Source organism: Melanostigma gelatinosum (genome assembly GCF_949748355.1).
Source record: "Melanostigma gelatinosum genome assembly, chromosome: 11".
Lineage (NCBI taxonomy): Eukaryota > Metazoa > Chordata > Actinopteri > Perciformes > Zoarcidae > Melanostigma > Melanostigma gelatinosum.
Genome location: NC_136644.1, coordinates 24,365,756 through 24,387,140, shown reverse-complemented (window position 1 = coordinate 24,387,140; position 21,385 = coordinate 24,365,756). Strand labels below are relative to the sequence as shown.

The 21,385-nt window shown below is 46.2% G+C and overlaps 1 protein-coding gene across 1 annotated transcript; it reads right to left on the bottom strand.

Annotated features, from left to right (window-relative positions):
• Positions 1-10,289: 10,289 nt before the first annotated feature.
• LOC306784140 (E3 ubiquitin-protein ligase pellino homolog 1-like) lies at positions 10,290-21,282 on the bottom strand. Its single transcript, XM_079277986.1, has 7 exons — positions 21,155-21,282; positions 16,343-16,511; positions 13,762-13,891; positions 13,307-13,408; positions 12,316-12,513; positions 12,043-12,231; positions 10,290-11,340 (listed from the first exon to the last, which is right to left on the bottom strand). The coding sequence occupies exons 2-7, from the start codon at positions 16,426-16,428 to the stop codon at positions 10,762-10,764; spliced, it is 1,284 nt and encodes a 427-aa protein (XP_079134112.1). The 5' UTR covers positions 16,429-16,511; positions 21,155-21,282; the 3' UTR covers positions 10,290-10,761.
• Positions 21,283-21,385: the final 103 nt, after the last annotated feature.

Here is a 21,385-nt window from a genome sequence, read left to right as displayed (position 1 = left end):
GGAACCCAAAGCCCGTAACTCAACAGAAACCCACCGTACCATCTCATATTGTGTCCTAAAATGTTTTATGAATTATCAATACAACATTGTGTTTGTCATCCGACCAGCCACAAAGCTGAAGAGGGAGGACGCGGGCAGAAAGTGAGCGGTCGTGGCTGACGTCGGAGGCGGTGCGCAGCAGCTCCTGCAGGTTGTTGATCACGTGGTTCAGCTCCAGATCAGACGGCATCATGTTCTCACCGGACCCGCAGACAAACGCACATTCACAGACAACAGACTGTCGTGTTTAGAAATAAACGTGAGAACAAACTGCTCTTAACTCAACTCTTTATCCCAAGCTGCTCCGGTACATTAACGTTACCCCCGGTAACCCCCGGTACATTAACGTAACCTAAGATGGCGGCGCGCGTAGTCGCAGCGACCTCTCGCTCCTCCGACAATGCAGTGGTTTGTTTATTTAATAAGAGTCCGTCAGAAAGTTTGTCATGTTCGTCTCGTCTGTCTACGTTGGATTATAAATACAATCAACAGGCTCTGCTAGACATCAGCAAGCTTTACTATACTTTGGACACTTCAATAGAGTCCATCATCGGGGAACTCGGATTACTCCGCCAGCCCGGGGCCACGTCGTACTCTAACACGGTGACCACAGCCCCGGTAAGGAGACTACCTCACCAGCCCGTGACCACATCGGACTCTACTGCGACCACAGCCCCGGTAAAGAGACATCGGAAACGGTGTGCGAGGAAGCAGAAGAGGGGTAAACGCGGAGGTATCCGAGCTAGGCTAGCGGCTAGCCCTACTCGCCCAGCCATACCATCCATCATCCTGGCTAACGTACGGTCTCTGGACCACAAAATGGACCACATACGACTGCTGAGGTCAGGAAATAGGACAGTGAGTAACTGCTGTGTGCTTGTTTTTACTGAAACATGGCTAAATGACAATATCCCTGACTCCGCTGTGCAACTTGATGAGCTAACATGCTATCGGGCGGACGGATGTAAACAAAGAGGCGGGGGCGTGTGTGTTTACATACGTGACGTGTGGTGCCGAGACGCTGTGGTAGTATGCAGACACTGTTCACCACTGGTGGAGGTTATGATCATAAAGTGGCGTCCTTTCTACCTGCCGAGGGAATTTAACGCAGTCTTGTTAGTTGCAGTATATATCCCTCCAACCTCCAACAACAGTGACAGGAGTGCGGCACTCTGTGAACTGCATCATGCCATCAGTGAACAACAGACGGCTCACCCGGATGGTTTCATTGTCGTCGCAGGAGATTTTAATCATGCAAACCTTAAGACTGTTCTTCCAAATCTCTACCAGCATGTAAAATTCCCAACAAGGGAGAAAAACATCCTGGACTTAGTCTACACTTCACTTAAAGGAGCATACAAGGCCACCCCTCTCCCCCACATCGGACTCTCTGACCACCTCACTGTTATGCTAACGCCAGCATACAGGCCCAGAGTGAGAGTGAAAAAACCGGTTCGAAAAGAGATCACAGTGTGGCCGGAAGGATCAAGATCTGCTCTCAAGGACTGTCTCGCTACAACAGACTGGGACATGTTCAAACATGCAGCTACGTACAATAACAACATAGACAATGAGGAGCTCACAGACACTGTTCTTTCCTACATCCGGAAATGCACAGATGATGTAACCGCTAAAAAGACCATCACCACTAGGGCTAACAAGAAGCCTTGGCTGACAGGGGCCGTCCATCAGCTGCTGCGGGCCAGAGACAAAGCCTTCAATGCCGGAGATAGAATTGGCCTGAAAACAGCGAGAGCCAACCTGTCCCGGGGCATTAGAAAAGCAAAACAGGACTACTCTGAAAAAATCATCAACCACTTCAAGGACAGCAGAGACACACGCAGCCTGTGGCAGGGCATCCAGACCATAATGGACTACAAGCCTGCTTCACAGACCTGTGATGACAACATCTCTCTGCTGAACGACCTCAACAGCTTCTTCGCACGGTTTGAATCAACAAACACCACTAGCCCACAGAAAACCCCACCCTCCCCCCACGACCAGGCCCTGTGCCTGTCTGCTGCAAGTGTGAAAAGAGCACTCTCCACCATCAATCCCCGAAAAGCAACAGGCCCAGACAACATCCCAGGCCGCACACTAAGGGACTGCGCAGAGGAGCTAACAGATATCTTCACTGTTATCTTCAACACTTCTCTGAGTCAAGCTGCTGTCCCATCACACCTCAAAACCTCCATCATCATACCTGTACCCAAGAAACCGGCTCCATCCTGCTTCAATGACTATCGCCCCGTGGCACTGACCCCCATCATTATGAAGTGTTTTGAACGGCTAGTCATGGCCCACATCAAGTCCATCCTCCCCCCCACCATGGACCCCTCTCAGTTTGCATACAGAGCAAAACGTTCCACAGAGGACGCAATCTGCTCTGCTCTCCACCCAGCCCTCACCCACCTAGAAAAAGCAGACTCATATGTAAGAATACTTTTCATAGACTTCAGCTCAGCATTTAATACCATAATCCCACAACAACTCATCTGCAAACTGGACCAGCTGGGGTTCAACACCCCACTGTGCAATTGGGTCCTGGACTTCCTTAGTGAGAGGCCACAAGCAGTACGTGTCGGCAACAACACCTCACGCAGCATCACCCTAAGCACTGGGGCCCCACAAGGCTGTGTGCTCAGCCCCCTGCTCTTCACCCTGCTGACTCACGACTGCGTACCTACATACAGCACCAATCACATGGTGAAGTTCGCAGACGACACCACTCTGGTTGGTCTCATCACCAAGAACAATGAGACCAACTATAGGAAGGAGGTCAACCTTCTGACCACGTGGTGCAGCGACAACAATCTCCTGCTGAATGTCACCAAAACTAAGGAGATTGTTGTTGACTTCAGGAAAGGCCACACTGTACACCCGCCACTGACCATCGATGGTGCTGCTGTGGAGCAAGTAGAAAGCACCAAATTCCTGGGGGTGCACATCAGTGACGACCTCTCCTGGGCCACCAACTGCGCATCACTGGCAAAGAGAGCCCAGCGGCGCCTCTACTTCCTCCGCAAGCTGAAGAGAGTAAAAGCCCCCACATCAGTGCTGAAATCATTTTACAGGGGCACCATTGAAAGCATCCTGTCTAGCTGCATCACTGTGTGGGGCGGTAGCTGCACCCAACACAGCAGAAATGCACTACAACGCATTGTAAAGACAGCCGGAAAGATCATCGGTGCCCCACTCTCCTCGTTACAGGCAACATACACCACCCGCCTCACCCGGAAAGCCACTCAAGTCGTAAGCGACCCAAGTCACCCTGCACATAGTCTGTTCAGCCTCCTACCCTCTGGAAGGAGGTACAGGAGCCTCCGCTGTCGCACCACCAGACTAAAGAACAGCTTCACCCACCAAGCTGTCAGGACACTGAACTCTCTCCCCTCACTCCCCCCAATCATATCCTCCAGCCTGAGGGAAGCTGAAGCTGACCCCCCCCCCCAGTACAGAAGTATTGTAAATATGTATCCATATTTATATTTATATTATATTAATTGCCCACTTTCACTTTCATACACACACATTATTATATTAATTGCCCATTTTTCCCGTTCTATGTGTATTGAATGTTTTATTGTAGTACAGTATATGTTTTAACTAGGATATCTGTTTTTACCTAGCCTAGGAAGTGTTTTATGTTTTATGTGTCGCGCTTGCACTTTATGTTCCACCGTGGGAGAGTGGGAAACGTAATTTTGATTCCTTATATGTCCTGACATGCAAGAAATTGACAATAAAAGCTACTTTGACTTTGACTTTGACAGTCCAGACCCCTTCCCAGGTTACCTGCTTCGCCCCCATTCCCCTGGGTCCTAAGTCCCCCCATGTACAGCTTCCCATAACATCTATGTGACAACAAGTATTTATAACAAATACCACATCTCCTCTTTCCAGAGAGCAAAGGGTAGACTGCCTTTGTCTCCTCAGACCTTAGAGGATTATTCTGCCTCTTTTGTTGGAAGGTCTGTTCCTATCTAAATCCTGACAGAACATTGTTAACATAGCCTCTGTGATTATTCAACCAAACGTACTTAGGCATTTACAATTCTTTATATTTCACATGTGCTCAAACTACACTTTTAGGAAATAAACATATGCTGGATTTCTTTTCTATCCAGTAACCCGTAACAACCACATAACTTTTCTTCTTTTATTTACAAGTTCACAGGTTAAGCCTACGAGGTTTAACAATGGCTCTCCCAGACCTAGATCTGAGTGTAGGAGTCTCTGCAGGTGTGACTTGGGGTATCACAGCAGGTGACACAGGAGTCTGCTCAGGAGTAGTCTCTAGAGTTTGTTGCTGTGATGGAGAACCGCTGTCTCGTGCCAATGTGTGTAGAGGTATCAGGTGCTGGCGGTTGCGTCTCACCACCCCCTGGGGTAGATCCACTAAGTAGGACCTTGGAGTGGAGTGGTGCCTAAGCACAGTTCCAGATAACTTTGCATCAGTTACCCAAACCTGTTCTCCTGGTGACAAAACACTGAGAGTTTTGACACGGTGGCGCCTATTGTAGTTCTCAGCATCTGATATCCCCTTCTCCTTCTCCTTCGAAGCAAACGTGATGCTGTCAGGCAGTGCAGGCCCCAGCTGAGAAGGAAGAGTTGGCACTGTGGTGCGAAGACGTCTCCCCATGAGTAGCTGAGCTGGGCTATAACCACTCTGAAGTGGTGTGTCTCTATAGGCCAGCAGAGCCAAGTAGGGGTCTCCTGCCTTTTTCAGTAGATTCTTCACGGTCTGAACTGCTCGTTCAGCCTCCCCATTACTCTGCGGAAACCTTGGGCTGCTGGTAACATGTCTAAACCCATACAAAGCTGCAAAGGAAGTGAAGGCTTGCCCAGAAAACTGTGGTCCGTTATCCGACATCAGGACCATCAGGAATGCCATGGCGGGCAAAGATTGATTTCAAAGGGTCAACGACATCGGTGGCCCTGGTGTGAGACAATGGCGCAATCTCTACATACCTTGAGAAATAATCAACGACAAGGAGATAAGATTTGCCTCCCAGAACAAACAGGTCCGCCCCCAACTTTTGCCATGGTCTTTCAGGGCGTTCTGATGACATGAGTGGCTCCCTGTGATTTTGTCGCTCCTTTATGCATGTCCTGCAGTTGAGCACCATTTCGTTCACTTGCTGGCTGAGTCCAGGCCACCACACAGACTGGCGAGCACGCTCCTTGCACTTCACCACTCCTTGATGTCCTTCGTGTATTTTGGCTAGCACATCATTCCGCATCACTGAAGGTATTACAAGCCGTGTGTCCTTCAGCAGTAAGCCATCTTTCACTGTGAATGTAGCTCGCTCTTGCCAGTAGCTTTTTAGCACAGGTTCCTGTCTTGCGTGTACGGGCCATCCTTCTGTGCACAGCGACATGACACGTGAGCAGACACTGTCAGCTCTCAGCTGCTCTCTCAGATTTTCCATGTATGTGGAACTGACAGGTAGACTTTGCATGACACAGTCCACGTAAATGTTGGTGCTCTCCATTAGCTCCTGTTCTTCCGTGGACCTACATGATTTCACAGGCGAGCGTGACAGTGTGTCTGCTGTCCAAAGTGACTTTCCAGGCACATGCTCGATGGAGTATGTGTAGCGCATCAGCCTCATCCTGAAGCGCTGGATTCTCGGCGGAAGAAGATCCAGTGCTTGTGATCCCAGCAGGTTGACAAGAGGTTTATGGTCAGTCTCTAGGCAGAAACGTTTGCCTATCAGGAAATCACGGAACCGTTCACAGGCCCATGTGAGACCCAGAGCCTCCTTTTCCACCTGTGCGTATCGCTGTTCTGTTGGAGTAAGCGACCGCGATGCATATGCAACAGGCTTCCATTGCTCCTCCCACCTCTGGAGAAGAACACCTCCCAAGCCATACGATGATGCATCCGCTGATACTTTAGTGTCTCTGTTCGGGTCATACATGCCCAGCACAGAGCAGAAGAAAGTGCTCTTTTCAGCGTTTCAAACGCCGTGGCCTGGTCCACATCCCAGACCCAGCAATTTTTCTTCGAAAGAAGGTCGCGAAGTGCCTTGTCTTTGTCGGCCAAGTGAGGAATGAACTTTCCCAGCTGATTGACCATCCCAAGGAAACTCCTCAACTCACTGACATTTGTGGGCGCCTTCATCTCCATGATGGCCTCTGTTTTCCTTGGATCAGGGCGGATGCCTGTGGCTGTGATGATGTGACCCAAGAAGACCAACTTGCTCTTCGAAAGTTCGCACTTGTCCACATTCAGGGTGATGCCTGCCTTTTCCAGTCTTTGTAGCACAGCATGGAGCCGAGCGTCATGCTCTTCTTGATCCCGCCCCCACACCAATATATCATCGATGTGGCAGACCAAGCCTTCTAGCCCCTCTGTGACCTCAGCTATCATGCACTGGAAATGCTCAGGTGCTGAGGCAATGCCAAATGGAAGACGGTTAAAGTGAAACCGCCCAAAGGGTGTAATAAATGTTGTGTACTTGGCTGATCCCTCAGCAAGTGGAACCTGCCAAAACCCCATGTTGGCATCCAGTTTGCTGAATATTTTCGCTCCGGCAAGCGTACCAAGGCTCTGTTCCACTGACGGCAGAATGTACTTTTCCCGACACACATACTCATTCAAACCGGTCAGGTCTACACACAGACGCACCTTTTCACTATCTTTCTTGGGCACGACCACTATGCCAGCGCACCAATCGGTAGGCCCTTCCACACGGCTGATGACGCCCAGACTTTCCATGCGCTGGAGCTCCTCTTTGACTTTCCTCACCAACGGCAGTGGAATTCTCCTGGGGGTTTTCAAAGAAAATGGCACGGCCCCCTGTTTAAGCGTGATGGCATATGGTTGTTGTATCTCACCTAGGCCACTGCACAGCTTGGGGTAGCTTAACTTGAGGGTCGCCATGTCTATGCTGTCGACACGCATGAGTAACCCAAGGGCCATAATGGCTGGCAACCCGAGCAACGGCATGCTCAGGTTTTTGACCACATAGACCTTTGCGACGGTTAGCTTGTCTCCTACCCTCAGCAGCAGTCTGATGAACCCCAACACATGTAGAGGAATCCGTCCTGGACCAAGCAAAGGCTTCTCTGCCTTCTGGAGGACAGGCTGCTGTGCATTGGAAAAAATGCTGTTAAAAACAGACTGTGACACAACAGTGACATCCGCTCCGGTGTCAAGTTTGAAAGTGAAAATGTTGTCCATAACGTCTATATCAACTGTCCATGGATCAGCATCAGATGTCACAGAGCCAAGAAAGAAACTCTCCTCCTCTTCCTCAATACCAAGCACGGCTTTACCTGCAAGGCACACACGCTGGTAGTGACCTTGTTTTCCACAGGAATGGCACTCTGCATCCTTAGCAGGGCACTCGTGTTTAGGGTGGGGCACACCACCACATCTGTAACACTGGGAGCTCTTTGGACTTGCACTCTGAGAGCTGTGTGACTTTGTGACATGACTTTTGAATTTGCCGAATTTAGTGTGCTAGTGTGCTTCTTGTTTGCGCATATTAAAACGCGCACGTTCATAAACGATATTCTTTTTCACCACAAAGAACGACTGAAAACCATCCCTTACGTTCGCATAATGGCGCTGGTCTGCGTCACTGAGCTTCAAGCCTCTTATGACATCGTCAGCTTCGTCTCCCATACAATATATCAAAGTATTCACCTGGTTCTCTTCAGAGCTTGCTGTTAGGTTGCTTGCTTGGCGGAACCTTTCGAATCTACGGATCCATTTTGTCCACTCATGCGGCTTGGAAAAGTCAAAGGGCTCCGGCGGCTGTATGCTAAACGTAGCGCCTTGTGTGCTAGCCATTCTGCTAGCGCTAACGTTAGCTCCGTCCCCGGTCTGCTCCTCGTCGGTGTCACTCATTGAGCCTGCTCACCGATCTTCGTCCTTCCCTTGGAACAGTCTTTCATTTCCGAGTTAGTTTAACAGCACTTCTGACACCATGTCGTGTTTAGAAATAAACGTGAGAACAAACTGCTCTTAACTCAACTCTTTATCCCAAGCTGCTCCGGTACATTAACGTTACCCCCACAGTCCAGACCCCTTCCCAGGTTACCTGCTTCGCCCCCATTCCCCTGGGTCCTAAGTCCCCCCATGTACAGCTTCCCATAACATCTATGTGACAACAAGTATTTATAACAAATACCACACAGACAACAGTTAACGTGCTTCACAGCTTCTTCTTTTTATGTGAAGAATCACGTACTGCAGTTTAGCTGTGTTTCAGTTCTATACCGTTTGTATTTTGTCTGATTTTATTCTAGTTTTTGTATTGCTTGTCATTTATAAATGTCATTTAAATACGTGTGTATTGGCAGCTTATTTTACCGTCCTTCTTGGCCACTTCTTGCAGGATGTAAAGGGTTCTGACTCGCGTGGACTACCATGTCCAATTTACCTGCTCTTGCAGGCTGTACTTTTCTTGCTAGCTGTCCAAAGAAGAGGCTCGTAGCTCGTAGTTAAAGTAGCTTCATTCCATGTAAAAAGTAAACAAAATAATTTCCTTCGGTAATAACTGGAATACTAAAACACTGGCTATAACTAAAAAGTCTATAATCTGCGTTCTATAATCTGAAATCTAGAATCTGCGGTCAGAAAAAAAACCCCTCCTCACATGCTTTCCTTCCTCACTGAGCTCTGACATGGAGTCAGAGCAACGTCTGCCCAGATGACCTCCCGGCTCCGGCCAAACCTGACACCAACTCTCCATTGGCCGAAAAGCCGCCTCCCACTGTGCAATGTCTGTTTGTGAAAACTCCGCTCTAAGACTAGAACATAACTTCTGATCTTAGTTTGTTTATTTTGCACAATTTAAACAATAAAATAAAAAGAAACAAACAAAACCGATATAAATAAATATCACAGTGCAGGAAGAGGCAAAAAGCCAACTGGGCTTATTTGAAGCCTCCACCTTTATAATATTCCAATTTTTCAATGTCACAGAGAACATGAAATGAATATGCGTAAGATATAGCTTGTGTTTATTCTCCAGGGCCCAGACCAGGAAGTTCAGCGAGGAAGAAAACCCACAAGGCCAGCAAGTTGCCTCAGATTCGGTTCTTTCCCAGCACACTCAACAGGCATCAGAAGGAGAACGTGGTGCGTGTTGCCTCCTGTGTGGAACGATACTGAATGAAAAGGTCCCTGAAGGTTCCCTCCCCACCAGCCAGGACACCGGCACGTCTTCTCATTTTTCTTTTCTTTTTGATTGATTGTTTTTTGTTGTAACAAAGTTCTATGAGTGAAACTACGTCTGTGTTTCTGGACGCAACATACTTTTTGTATAAAAACATACTATGTGCATTTAAATGAGCGCTAACGACGTCATGGTATTCACACTTCTCGTGCATTTTCACAGCTGGAAGGCGTAACTTGCACTGTATGATGTTCCCCTTAACATACTAAATAATACAAAATGTATTCCCATAGTTAAATGCAGTTTCTTGACTAACATCAGAGGCTATTATCAGACCTGCATTGTTAAGATATTAAGATATGTGGCTGCATGCATTGGCAACTCATTTCATAAATAAAATGAATAGTTTTAGATGAAAACCACTATATACATATGATCAGGGGTACTGAAAATATTAATTTCTTTGGTACGAGTACTAAAATGTAGGTATTGTATTGAAAATCATAAGCAAAATAAATAATTAATCAGAATGTTGGAAATAACGTCAGGCTAGAATTATTGGGTGTTGGTACAGATAGTGCCACCTGGTGGCCACAAGAAAGCATTTATTATAAATATTTCATTATTAAGACAATCTATATCTTTATATAATATGAGGCTACTCTGCACCTACTGACTGACACTAATAATACGATTATTCTTATTATAGAGGACACATTTAGTTTTCTCGTCTCTTGCAGGTACCATGAGTAAAGTAGTCTGCTAACTAACTAACTAGCTACAACTAAAAATCTTCAGATACTAAATAGTGGATTGATTTAATGCTATAGTGGGCCTTCTGTCATTACAAATATATATTATATCATCTAGTCTAGCTTTAAGCCTGCAACATCTAACATGAAGTGTTGTCAGTGTTTATTCTTTATGCAACAACTGAATAATGCTGCTTTATTGTCATTCCTGATGCACGTTTGTATTTTGTTTAGAAAAGACATTCAGGTTGTATGTGTTTGTTTCAAGTAACCGACAGCAGCTTACAATGTTTCCCAAAGAATATATTTTTGTAAAGTCATGATCAAACCTTGTATTAAGACAATAAAATACAGTTATTCTGCATTCAAAGAGGCAACAGCGTGACAGAGGAAGGTCACTTGATTTCAGAGAAAAGGATCAAATACAGAAATATGTTATGGATCATGAGAAGTCCCTGCATACAAATTCTGCCTTTAAAAACAGGAAGTGGATCACAGCGAGCCGCTGAAACACTGGACTCAAAGCAAACTGGTGAGACAGTGATCAGCTGATTCTGCATCGATTCACAGAAGTGACTCACGTTACTGAAGAGGAAAAGGAATAAATACAAAATATAAAAAGTGTAAGGCAAATCAAACATCTGGCAGCGGTGTACAGGGACAAACACTGCCTGAGACATTTATGATATTCATAAAAAGAGCAACACATTTCATTTATAGTGGTCAAAATTAAGTTAAATTAAGTTAGAAAAAATGAAGTTGTGAAAAAACCCTCAAAGCATCTAGTTCTGTCCACCCTAATGCTGTTTTAAGGCTTGAGACAGTCTGGGTGGTTTCTAGTCCAGCGGGCTTTGGAAGAGGAGTCTGATGCAGCCGGACTCTCCGGCCAGCGGCTCGATGCAGAACGGGCAGGCGGCGTGTAAGGTGTGCGTGCCGTGCGGCAGCGGGATCTGACTCCAGTACGCCGTCGTCTTCTCCGAGCAGACGTGACCGCAGGGGACGAAGGCGTGGGTGGGGGGCTCCGCGTCCACGTAGAAGCCCGCCTCGCAGCCCAGCCACAGCGGCTTGTAGGGGCCCCGCGTCCGGCACATGGGGCACTCTCTCTCCTGACACTCCGCCTCCACCTCGGGGTCGCGGCGGCCCCCCCAGCCGTGGTAGCCGTGCACGTGGCCGCAGCGCAGGTAGGCCCAGGGCTGCCTCTCGTCCACCACGTCTTTGCGGCGGAGGCTGGGGAAGGCCAGCGTGTTGAGGCCCACGGGACACTGCGGCCGCCCGGCGTTCAGCTCCTGCCGCAGAGCCTCCAGGTGTTTGACGGTGGGCGTGTGCGCCAGGCCCTCGGCCGTCCGCCACAGCAGCGTGGCACCGCAGAGGTCGACGAGGGACCCGTCCAGCAGCTCGTTAGACTCGGGGTCCACCTGAAGGAGAGACGAGCAGAAGATATTATGATGTGAGAGACAAATTCAAGACGTGGCGTCCTTGCTGCTCAAGTAGATCCTGTAACTCAACTGAGAGTTTCTCTGAAAATGTGAAACATGTTCCCAGGGTTTACATATTTTAAAGGCAGATTAACATAGAACAGACCTTGATATTATTATTTAAAGCATTCATAGCTTTCACAAAGTTAAAGGTACCCTGTGGAGTTTTTATCATGCACATAGGACAAGATAAGATAGAACTGTATTTATCCGGAGCAAATTCTTCTGCAACTTCGGCAGTACAATGTAAGAAAGAGTGGAAACACAAAGAGCGCAAACACACGATGCCTGAAAAGACACAATGTTTACAGTGAGGTTGCATATAGAAGTGTGTACAGTGTCAAATGTCAAGATCATGTAAGTGTATATTCCATAAATGATGTCCATTGTTTTACACGTAATGTCCCGCGAGTCAGAAGACATGACACACATTCCTGCCTGACAGCTGGTGGCAGTAATGAGCAAAGAAAGAACAGAGTGAACAACAAGCTAAGTATGTTTGTCAGACCTCAGGGACACACACACGCTGCCCTCTGAGGACAAACACCGACTTCAAACTAAACTTCCTCAGGGCCCCTTTAGACGATGTTGACGTGAAAGAAGAACTACAGCGCCCACGAAGAGCCGGTTGGAGTCACCCACCATCTTGCCCCTCTGCTGAGATGATCTGGTTTCCCGCAGCATGAAGACGTTGCCGCAGACGGACATCTCCCTCCACAGGCCGGGTTTCGAGCCCTGGCTGAAGCCGTGGCGCGGGTGCATCACCAGAACGCCGTTGGTGGTCAGTCCGTCCATCTGACCGTTCTGCATCCTCCACTTGGCTGCTTTCTCCTGTGAGGGACGTCAAGGCTCGTTAATGAATCCATCAACCTCGTAATGACTCGCTGCGATGGCTCCACTCCCTGCAGCCTGTACCCCGAGGAAGATGTTCTTGGAGGAGTCGAAGCCTGCGGCGTAGATCCGCGCGGCGTAAGGAGGGTTTCTTTGGCAGATGATGCGGCAGGCGAAGCGGGAGATGGTGCTCTGGACCGTTTGACCGTCGGCATGGCCGTGACCACCGGGCAGCGTGTCGGTCACCACGAAGTCAATGGGAGTCTCCGTGGAACGACCAATCTGCAACGACACAGACACAGCGGTCATGGTATTGGTGATGGTGTTACAAGAAACATGCACCAACAGTCAAAGCTATGATTACAGAACTTTTTTTACGTTTAAAAAAAAAAAACCCCGGATAGTTTCTGGAATTTTTATCACAGCAATTTGTTCGCAGCTTTGTTGATTCTCATTTATGTTTCTAATTCCTCAATTGTGGGTTTTGTTTTTATTGCTTAAAGCAAATCCACAGGCTTCTGAAACCACAAAATGTCTGGTGGTCAAAAAACAAACAAGAACAAAGTCAAAACTTCTTCTCTTGGCTTAGCTCGTAGAAGATTTCACTGACGAATGACTAACAGAAAGAAAATAACAATTATCTGAATTTACTGAAAGGGAGAAAAGGCAAGTTTAAGAGAATGAAGCTTTTATTATGGAACCTAAAACTCTGAAAACAAACCCTGCCTGAGTCCGTTTAAAGGGACAGTTCACCCCAAAATCAACAAAACATATTTCTCTCTCTTACCTGTCGTGTTATTTATCAAACTACATTGTTTTGGTGTGAGTTGCTGAGTGTTGGAGTCATCGGCCGTAGAGATGTTTGCCTTTTACTCAAATATTTTGGGAATGTACAGCACCGGAAAGAGACTTAAAACTAGGAAAAGCAGTGGGACTGATGAAAAGCACCACAGGTAGGAGGACACACTGAACTGTCCCTTCAAAGTGACAGGTAGGCGTCCGATCCTTGTCTGTAAACCATGAATAGTTGAATTTGTTCTTTGTAACTGAAGTAGAGGCAGTGGATGCTACAGACCTGGAACATGTCTGTGTTGCTGTCTTGTGTGTACTCCACCACCACCGTCTGTGCCCGGGACAGAGTGTATGAAATACTGTGCTGCTCCTTGTTGCTTACAGCCTTTAGAGACACACAAGAGACGCACTGTTACAACATGTTTCAGGTAAACACAAACCATTATTGCTCTTTTTGTCTAATAATGTCCAAATTCCACATTTCCACTTAATATAAATACCCTTAAGCATCCTGGTGATGTGCACAGATACAGAACTGATAAAAAAAACACTAAACTTACATAATAAGGTGTTTCTATGTCTCATTAGTTCATTGCAGTTCCCTCACACAAGCACGTTAAAAGTACTATACAAGAGGCAAAGCTTGCTTCCAGGACATTTAAAGGTTTCCCCCGCGTGCTGCATGTCACGGGTCACAGGTCACTGAGGAACACTGCTACCTGTGTGTTGCGCTCTCACCTTGGCAGCCTGCGGCGTGCCGGGCGAGTGGACGGTGCTTGGCTTCACACCGTTGGCCTTGTTCCTGCGACACAGAGCGAAGCGGCTTTTCCTCCTCCCCTTGTCGCCGGTGGGCAGGGAGCCGTTGCACCTGAACACACGAGAAGGGAAAACGTCTCACAGCACTCACAGGAGATCCACACGGGTTTACCCACAAAACCGCTGCACCGATTTGAATGGAAATCGATATTTATGCTTCGGCGATGATACGGTGTGACGGCCGAGGGTTCCAGACAGCTTTATTTCACTTCTGGACACAATAATACAAAAGCAAACAAAAGGTCTGAAGCCGCAGCAGCCAGCCTCCCTGAACCACAGGCGCTCTCTTGTGTCCGCACTGAATGGCCTTCAGTCAGGAAGTCAGCTGCATTCTTTGCTGTGGTGGAGTCCCTCGACACATTTCACTGAGTTTGGGCTGAATTATGCTGAACCCAAACAATAAACACTGTCTGCCAGAGGTGGGACAAAGCCCCAAGTCCTGGAAAAGAAACCCTTAGTCAAGACCAACGAGTGTTGAACAAGGATTTCTTGTTCAACAAGTCAAGTCCAGGTCCTAAACAAGCCCCCCGTGTGCCCTGAATGTCCCCAGAAATAATAAACGCTCTTTAAAATGTGTATTCATTACTTTCAAATAAACGTTATAAAATGTAAGTATTTCATTTTGTCTATTTCTGTGTATGTGGAAAATAAAAGGTCAGAGTCAAATTCCTCGTGTGCACACATGCTTGGCCAATAAAGTGATTAAAGTAAAAGGATCACTCGGTGTGTTAATCGCGTCTTTGAAGTCTTTAAATGTTGACGTGATAATCTATCGTTTGTCGTCTGCACTGACAAACACACTGCGCTCTGCCGCTTGTGCGCTGTGATTGACTGCTGTGTGTCCAGAGATAAGGACTTGATTCATAAATAAAGAGTTTCGTCTTTAAGGATTTCTAGTCATTCCAAGTCAAAAAGCTGCAACAAGTCCAAGTAAAGTAACCAAAACTCCTCCTCCTACACCTTCAAAACAGACAGCTTTGAAGCCTTTTTTTATTTCTCCCAATGTCGATGAAGCTAGGCTAGCAGTTTCCCCCTACTTCCTGTCGTTACGCTATGCTAGGCTAAACCCTATGCTAAAAGTCAAGCCAGCATGTTTCCCAGACGTTTCTTTCACAGCTTTCACTGGCGACAGGAAGCTGCGTGTGGGAGAGAAAGCTGGAGAGCAACGACCGCTTCAGTCCACACACAAAAGCAGGATGCTGTGGTGATGTGGCTCACCCTCTGTCCATCAGGACGCCTGCTAAATACAACTTCAGCTCAACTGCATTTATTTGCAAAGCAGCGTTTATTTGCGGAACATTATTCCCGTCTGAGGCTTCTGAAAGCTAAATGTCGCTGGAGGTTATCTTCAGAGCCAGACGCGGGTCAGGTCAACATTCGAGTCCGGTTAAAAGCGGAGCCATTCTTTTCGCTGGGTAACGCAAACTTCCTGCGCTTCAGATAAAGTGACCTCCTTCTCTTACACAAACTCAGACCGGCCCAGTCACCGCACATGACGCCACCTCTGTTTTCACAAACTGTACGGCTCCTTAAAATGAAACCTCGTGACCAGTGTAATTGCCAGTTGCTGGGTCGAGCAGACTGTTTAGTTCCACATGTGGACACGATGACACGAAAGCAAACAAAAGGTCTGAAAACCGCGGCGGCCACAACTCTCCTGAGGTGTCTCCACCTCCCTGAACCACAGGCGCTCCCTTGTGTCCTCGGTGAAAGGCCTTCGTCGGGGAGTCAGCATTCTTTGCTGTGGTGGAGTTCCTCGGCGTATTGGACTGGACGAGGCAGAGGTTTGCTGCTCCTGAACAACTTCAATGACTTTTACAGTTTTTTTGTGTCATGACAGCACTTAAACCTTCTTCCATCTAGATGTTGGCACGGTAAGACACAAAGTAGTGTTCATGACACACGGTACTTTAAGGTGTTTATTAAATCATATATGAACTCGTATTTTAAAGGCCCAATCAGCAGGGTTACTGTCCACCAATATTTGACTTGTACTAGCTTGCCGGATAGCCTGTGGAAAAACTAGTCAGAGCCACATTCCTGGTTTTTGTGCTCGAACATTCTGCCGACACACAACGCAGCAAAGAAGAAGCCGGTGCTTTTCCTTTCATGCAATCTTTCCGTTTTTGCAAAGGAAGCATTCTTTCTTTTTCATTTCCTAGAATACCAACCTGTATGTGTTCGGATGAGCTTCCTCCCGGTGTTCTCATGTATGAAGGTATGCGATAGCTTCTGGGAAGATGATATTATCACAAAGCAAAAATAAAAAGCCCCCAACACATAGTTTTCATATGGTTTACTGTATGTCTCAACTCACGCATGCTTTTACCAGCTGATTCCTGATTGGACGTCAGTGTTTCTGAAAAGCACCGCCAACATGAGCTTCAACATCGTGTGAAACACCACACGCTGAACCTGAAGTTACCTTGAAGCTTTAAAGCTCCATGTTGATGAGTCAGCAGTTTTGACGACAGCTGTTAAAGCTCCTCGGTGGCCTTCTTACCCGAGCACGATGAGCTCTCCATATTTCACTGGTCCTTTGGTGGAAGCAGGGGAGGTGGAGATGTTTTCCTGACCGAGAGAAAACATCTGGGCAGACTTCGGGGGGGGGGGCGGGGGGGCTTTTACTGTCACCTTCAGAGCGTCTCCATCAGGACCGGTACACACGTCACCTGCAGACACCAAAGAAGAACCTTTAAGGTGACGTAGACGTTTCGTTTTTCAGAAAAAGCATAACTTTGGATGTTTCATTTAAAACCCTCTTCAGACATTCATTCAGACAAACACTCCCAAAGGCTTCAACACAACACCATTCATTACTGACAAAACACCCACACTGCCTTTGTAGCGGGGGCCGGGGGGGCAACCGGGGCAGACAATGTGTGAATTCACCGCCGTACACTGAGCGGGGTTGTTAGGAGTGCGTCCGTGACGGGGTGACACACTCAGCGGCACGCTGGAGCTGATGTTATAATCCTCTGTACCATGAAACCAGCATCACCGCCTCGCATCCACGTCTTCCCTCAAATGTCATCGCTTCATCATTTTATTCTATTGGACATCTGTGTGTGTGTGTGTGTGTGTCATAATTAGCATATTCATTCTTGTATTGTGGCCAAAAACCAGATTCTGATCAGTTTATCTTTGAGCCGAAGTCGACGTTTGAAATTTGCAGAAATTCCCCGTTCCTGAGGTATCACGTTCACGGGAATGGACCGGACGGACCACAACACATGTTGATAGCGTGATCAAACCAGAAGAGAGGATTTAGAAGCCGAAGAGGACACAACGTCAGCACAAACCTGCTTGATTTAGACGTGATTTTAGGGTTTGTTCAAAACAAGAAGCTTGTTCGATAAACCACAATGAGACCTCGTGGGATATCTCCGGCATCTACGTAGCATCTTCATTGTTTTAGTCACTGTTTGTGTTATTTATGAAAGTTCAGGAGCTTACAGATGTTGGATCTCGAGACTATGTTGAAGACCCACAGCTGTAACTCTTGTTGATCTTTTGATTATGATGATATTTCTGTAAAGTTGCTGTAAAACTGACTTTTTTTAGCCAATTACCAAGCAGCTTCTTCTTCTATCAATCTCACAATCAAAGATCCACACAGCCAAATGTTTACAAGCTCTGTGTTACTTTAAGGTTCATCGGCCCAATGAAAGCATCAGAGCACCGGCAGTAAGGATCTCTTGCTGCCTGTCAGTAGGAGGAAAACACAATTGAATTTACATTCATCACGAGTTAGTATGATTAAAAGCACTCAGCTGCCAGTCTGAAATAGGAAGCAGGTTTCCTTGAGATAAAATCACAAGAGCCAAATGACAGGAAACAGAAACAGCATGAAGAGATGCTGCCATCCAATCATATCAGAGGTTAGGATGTGGCATGAAGATGATAATCATTATCCTGCGTTACCATGTGCTGAGAAACAGAGCTGCTTTAAAACTATTTAGATCGTTTAGTCAGAAACATGGTTTCTTTGACGTGATCACAATATCTTTGGGTTTTTTGACTGTTGGTTGGACAACATTTGAAGAAGTCAGTGCAAACTTATGAGCATTACAGTTGGAAAAAGTTGAGGCAAACAGCTAAATCCATACTCAGTTCCAAATGAGTGGAAGAATGTGGAAGAACACTCTGCTGGTATTAGAATATAACATCTGGACTCGCAATTACATTTGACCCTGCAGCCCTGTTGGTATTCTGTTGTGCTTAGTGGGACTTAGACTTAGTGGGTGAAAGACATTTATAGATCCACGTACCATGAAAAGAGGGCCTCGCCCCTCCGTCACGACCACAGCTTATTGAGTGGCCGTGAATACGACCAGTGAACTGCAGGAGGACAGAGACCCTTTGACTGCCTGTAATAAAGAGGACGACTTCTAAAGTGACTTCACTCGTCCACAACAACCGCTCTTTTGTGGGTCCCCCCCCCGCACACACACACACACACACACACACTTTGAGTCTGACATCGGAGGTGAATCGCGTGTCACTGTGTTCACGCCGCGGCTCAACACTGATGAGCTCATGGTTTCTATTAATCAACAACACAAAACTTAATGGAGTACAAGTTTATCGTCATTCACGTTCTTTGCATTGTCGTCATACTTTAGTTTTCATTCTGTAAATATCATAGAATATATAATCATGCTAATTATCAGGCACTCTGCTGACTGCCTTCTTGTTCAATAATTCATTCATTCGTGCAAAAAGGTCAACGCCACAGAGAAAATAACAGAAATCAGCAGTGAGAACAATCGGTCTGACTGTGACGTCACACTAATTCACTTCTCTCCGAGCGAGGACAGATCTCAGAACAGAGGTTTGTCTCTGTGAGCGCTAACCTGAGAGGTGCAGAGTGGAGAAACGTGTGAATTATTCATCCAGAGAGGCGACAAACTGGCAAACAACAGGTCTCACTCACATCACCTGAGGCCTGAACCACACAAGGCCGGCTGACTAACTGGGCCAGATCGCCACGATAGCGTACTCTGCGCGGCTAAGTTGCACTCGCCAGATCAGATCACTGGAAAAACAAAGTCATCATTCCAACAGGATGCCGACAAAAGTACTGACTTACAAGAGAGGGACAGATGTTAAAGAACGATACTTTAACAGGTTACTGTTCCCGACTGTCCATCATGTCAACTGACAGGAACAACAAGTCCTCATTTGCATATTTCTCCAGTCGTCACGAGTTCAGACTGCGAGTCATTCATCGGACTGAACTCAGTCCAACTCTGATCTATAACACAACAAAACAACTGTGATCCATTAAGTCAGTAGCCAGCCTGCCAGCAGCCCTCCGTCCCTTAACTGGCAAACCTAAATGGAAAGCAGAGCGATTATTGACGTTATTAACGAGCCCTGTGCTTCACAAGTGCATCGTGACAGACGTGTATTCACTGACAGTTGTTGACATACATGCAGACGATATTCCTGCCAAACACAGAGCAGCTCACTGAAAGAGGGCTAAAACCAGCAGGTTGTGTCTCCACACCAGCCCTGAAGAGGAAATACCTCCTGGCCGACACACACACACACACACACACACACACACACACACACACACACACACACACACACACACACACACACACACTCAACTAACCCAGTTCTCCATTGCAGCGGACAGAGAAGTGCCAGTGAGCAGCAAACATGTCAAACTGTCTCCGTAGCAGGCGGAGGGTGGACGTGTTGGTTGGAGGGAGGTCATAGAGACCATACCATCAGTGTGCACTAATGATTCAATTCAGAGCACATTGAGGCAAGAGTGTGCTGTCATTACAGCTCCATGTAAACAGTGTAAGCTGATTATTTAGTTAATATGAAAATTAGGACACATTTAACCAGATTAAACAAAGCGGGGTTACTCATCAATCTTTCAATTAAAGCACAAAAATACGTAAAGCGGCGCTGGAGGATTTACTCAAAGATCAATATCATAATAACATCATTATAATTGAGTTCCAGACATGTCCCATTTAAATATTAGGTCATGGTATTGTGCAAGAGCCAAACAAAGGCTGAAGGACATAGTCCCGAAATAACTTAATAATACTGATCTGGGCTGGTCGCTCAATACTGTCACTTAGCGACTTCCAGTAAAATAATATTGCGATAACAATCATTTTATTCGTCCAAATGAATGATCTGGTCTCACCCGACACATGACAGTAAAAACCCAGAATGATTGTTTTTACACACGGTGTTCCTCTGCTCCTTTCCCCAGAGGCTACATGGTTTATTCCATCAAAGTTAGCAGAGGTGGGTATTTTTTACAGACCACTTCTGCTGTGAAGCACTGCAGAAAAAACAATTATTGATATTGTGATACTGATTTCAACCGTTCTCCAGGTTTTAGGTCAACACATGTGTGTGGGTCAGGGGTTGACATGTCAATGGGCTTTAAACACGAGGGGACAGTTGAACAAAAACTTTCAAGTTTAACGTGGGGAACAATGGCAGCGTCTGTGGGGACAGATGCTCCGATAGGACGGTGCATGCTAATCAGTTTGTGTGGCCGGAACAAAAGAGGCCAGCTGGGCTGCACAGGGCCGGACACACCGGCCTGAAAACCACAAGTATACATACTACGTGTATACTCAAGTATTTAACATACTGCGTGTATAAAAAGTAGATGTGCATGGAGAAATATTTATATTTAAGCCAATATAGAAACATTACAGTATAGGAGTATTTACTGAAGATAATGTACCACATATATACAGTAAGAGTAATATGTATACTTACTATATAGTGTAGATAAACATCAGAATTCAGTACCACACACATTTAAAGAAATATACGTAGTCGTTATTGAGCATAGAGTTATTGTGGTGTCACTTAAACAGACAAAGGAAAACATAAAGCAATACTTATAGCAGTATAATAGTAATTACATTATAAGTCATTGTAGGAATATTTAAGTGATGCCATGTTGCAATAATATATTACCAAATACAATGTTACTAAAAAGTGTTAAAATTGAAATGACATTAACGTAGGAGCATTCACGTTATTATGGGATATTAAGATATTAAAATAAAATAAACAAAAACCTAATTTGCCATGTATGACTTTAAATTTGCGGATGTTGAGATGAAAACATGTAGAAATGTATGGCGTTAAGTTATTAGTGAATTCACGGTATTGGTTACAACAGTTAAATTATATGAATTTTGTTCGGTTTAAGTTAAGAACTAATTTAAAGAGCGTTAACTATTTAGTTATTTAGCATATTCAGCAGATGGTGACGTCAGTAGGAATGAAGATAAACAACTTTATAAACGATACAACTTACCAAAGTAGCAGTTCCGTCTCCCTGGATGTGTCCATTCGTCTCGTCGTCGGTGTCAACTGTTTCTAGGCAGAACAGTGTGTCTGCTACCGGTGGGTTGATGTCTACCGGGAGTTTAAACACGTTTTCATCAGCATGGGACTCCTTACATTGAACAAAAAGTCACCGAGGTTCGGCTTCTTCGTCTCCGCACTGAAAGCGACTTGAACTGTAAACTGGGAGTACTTCCGGTAA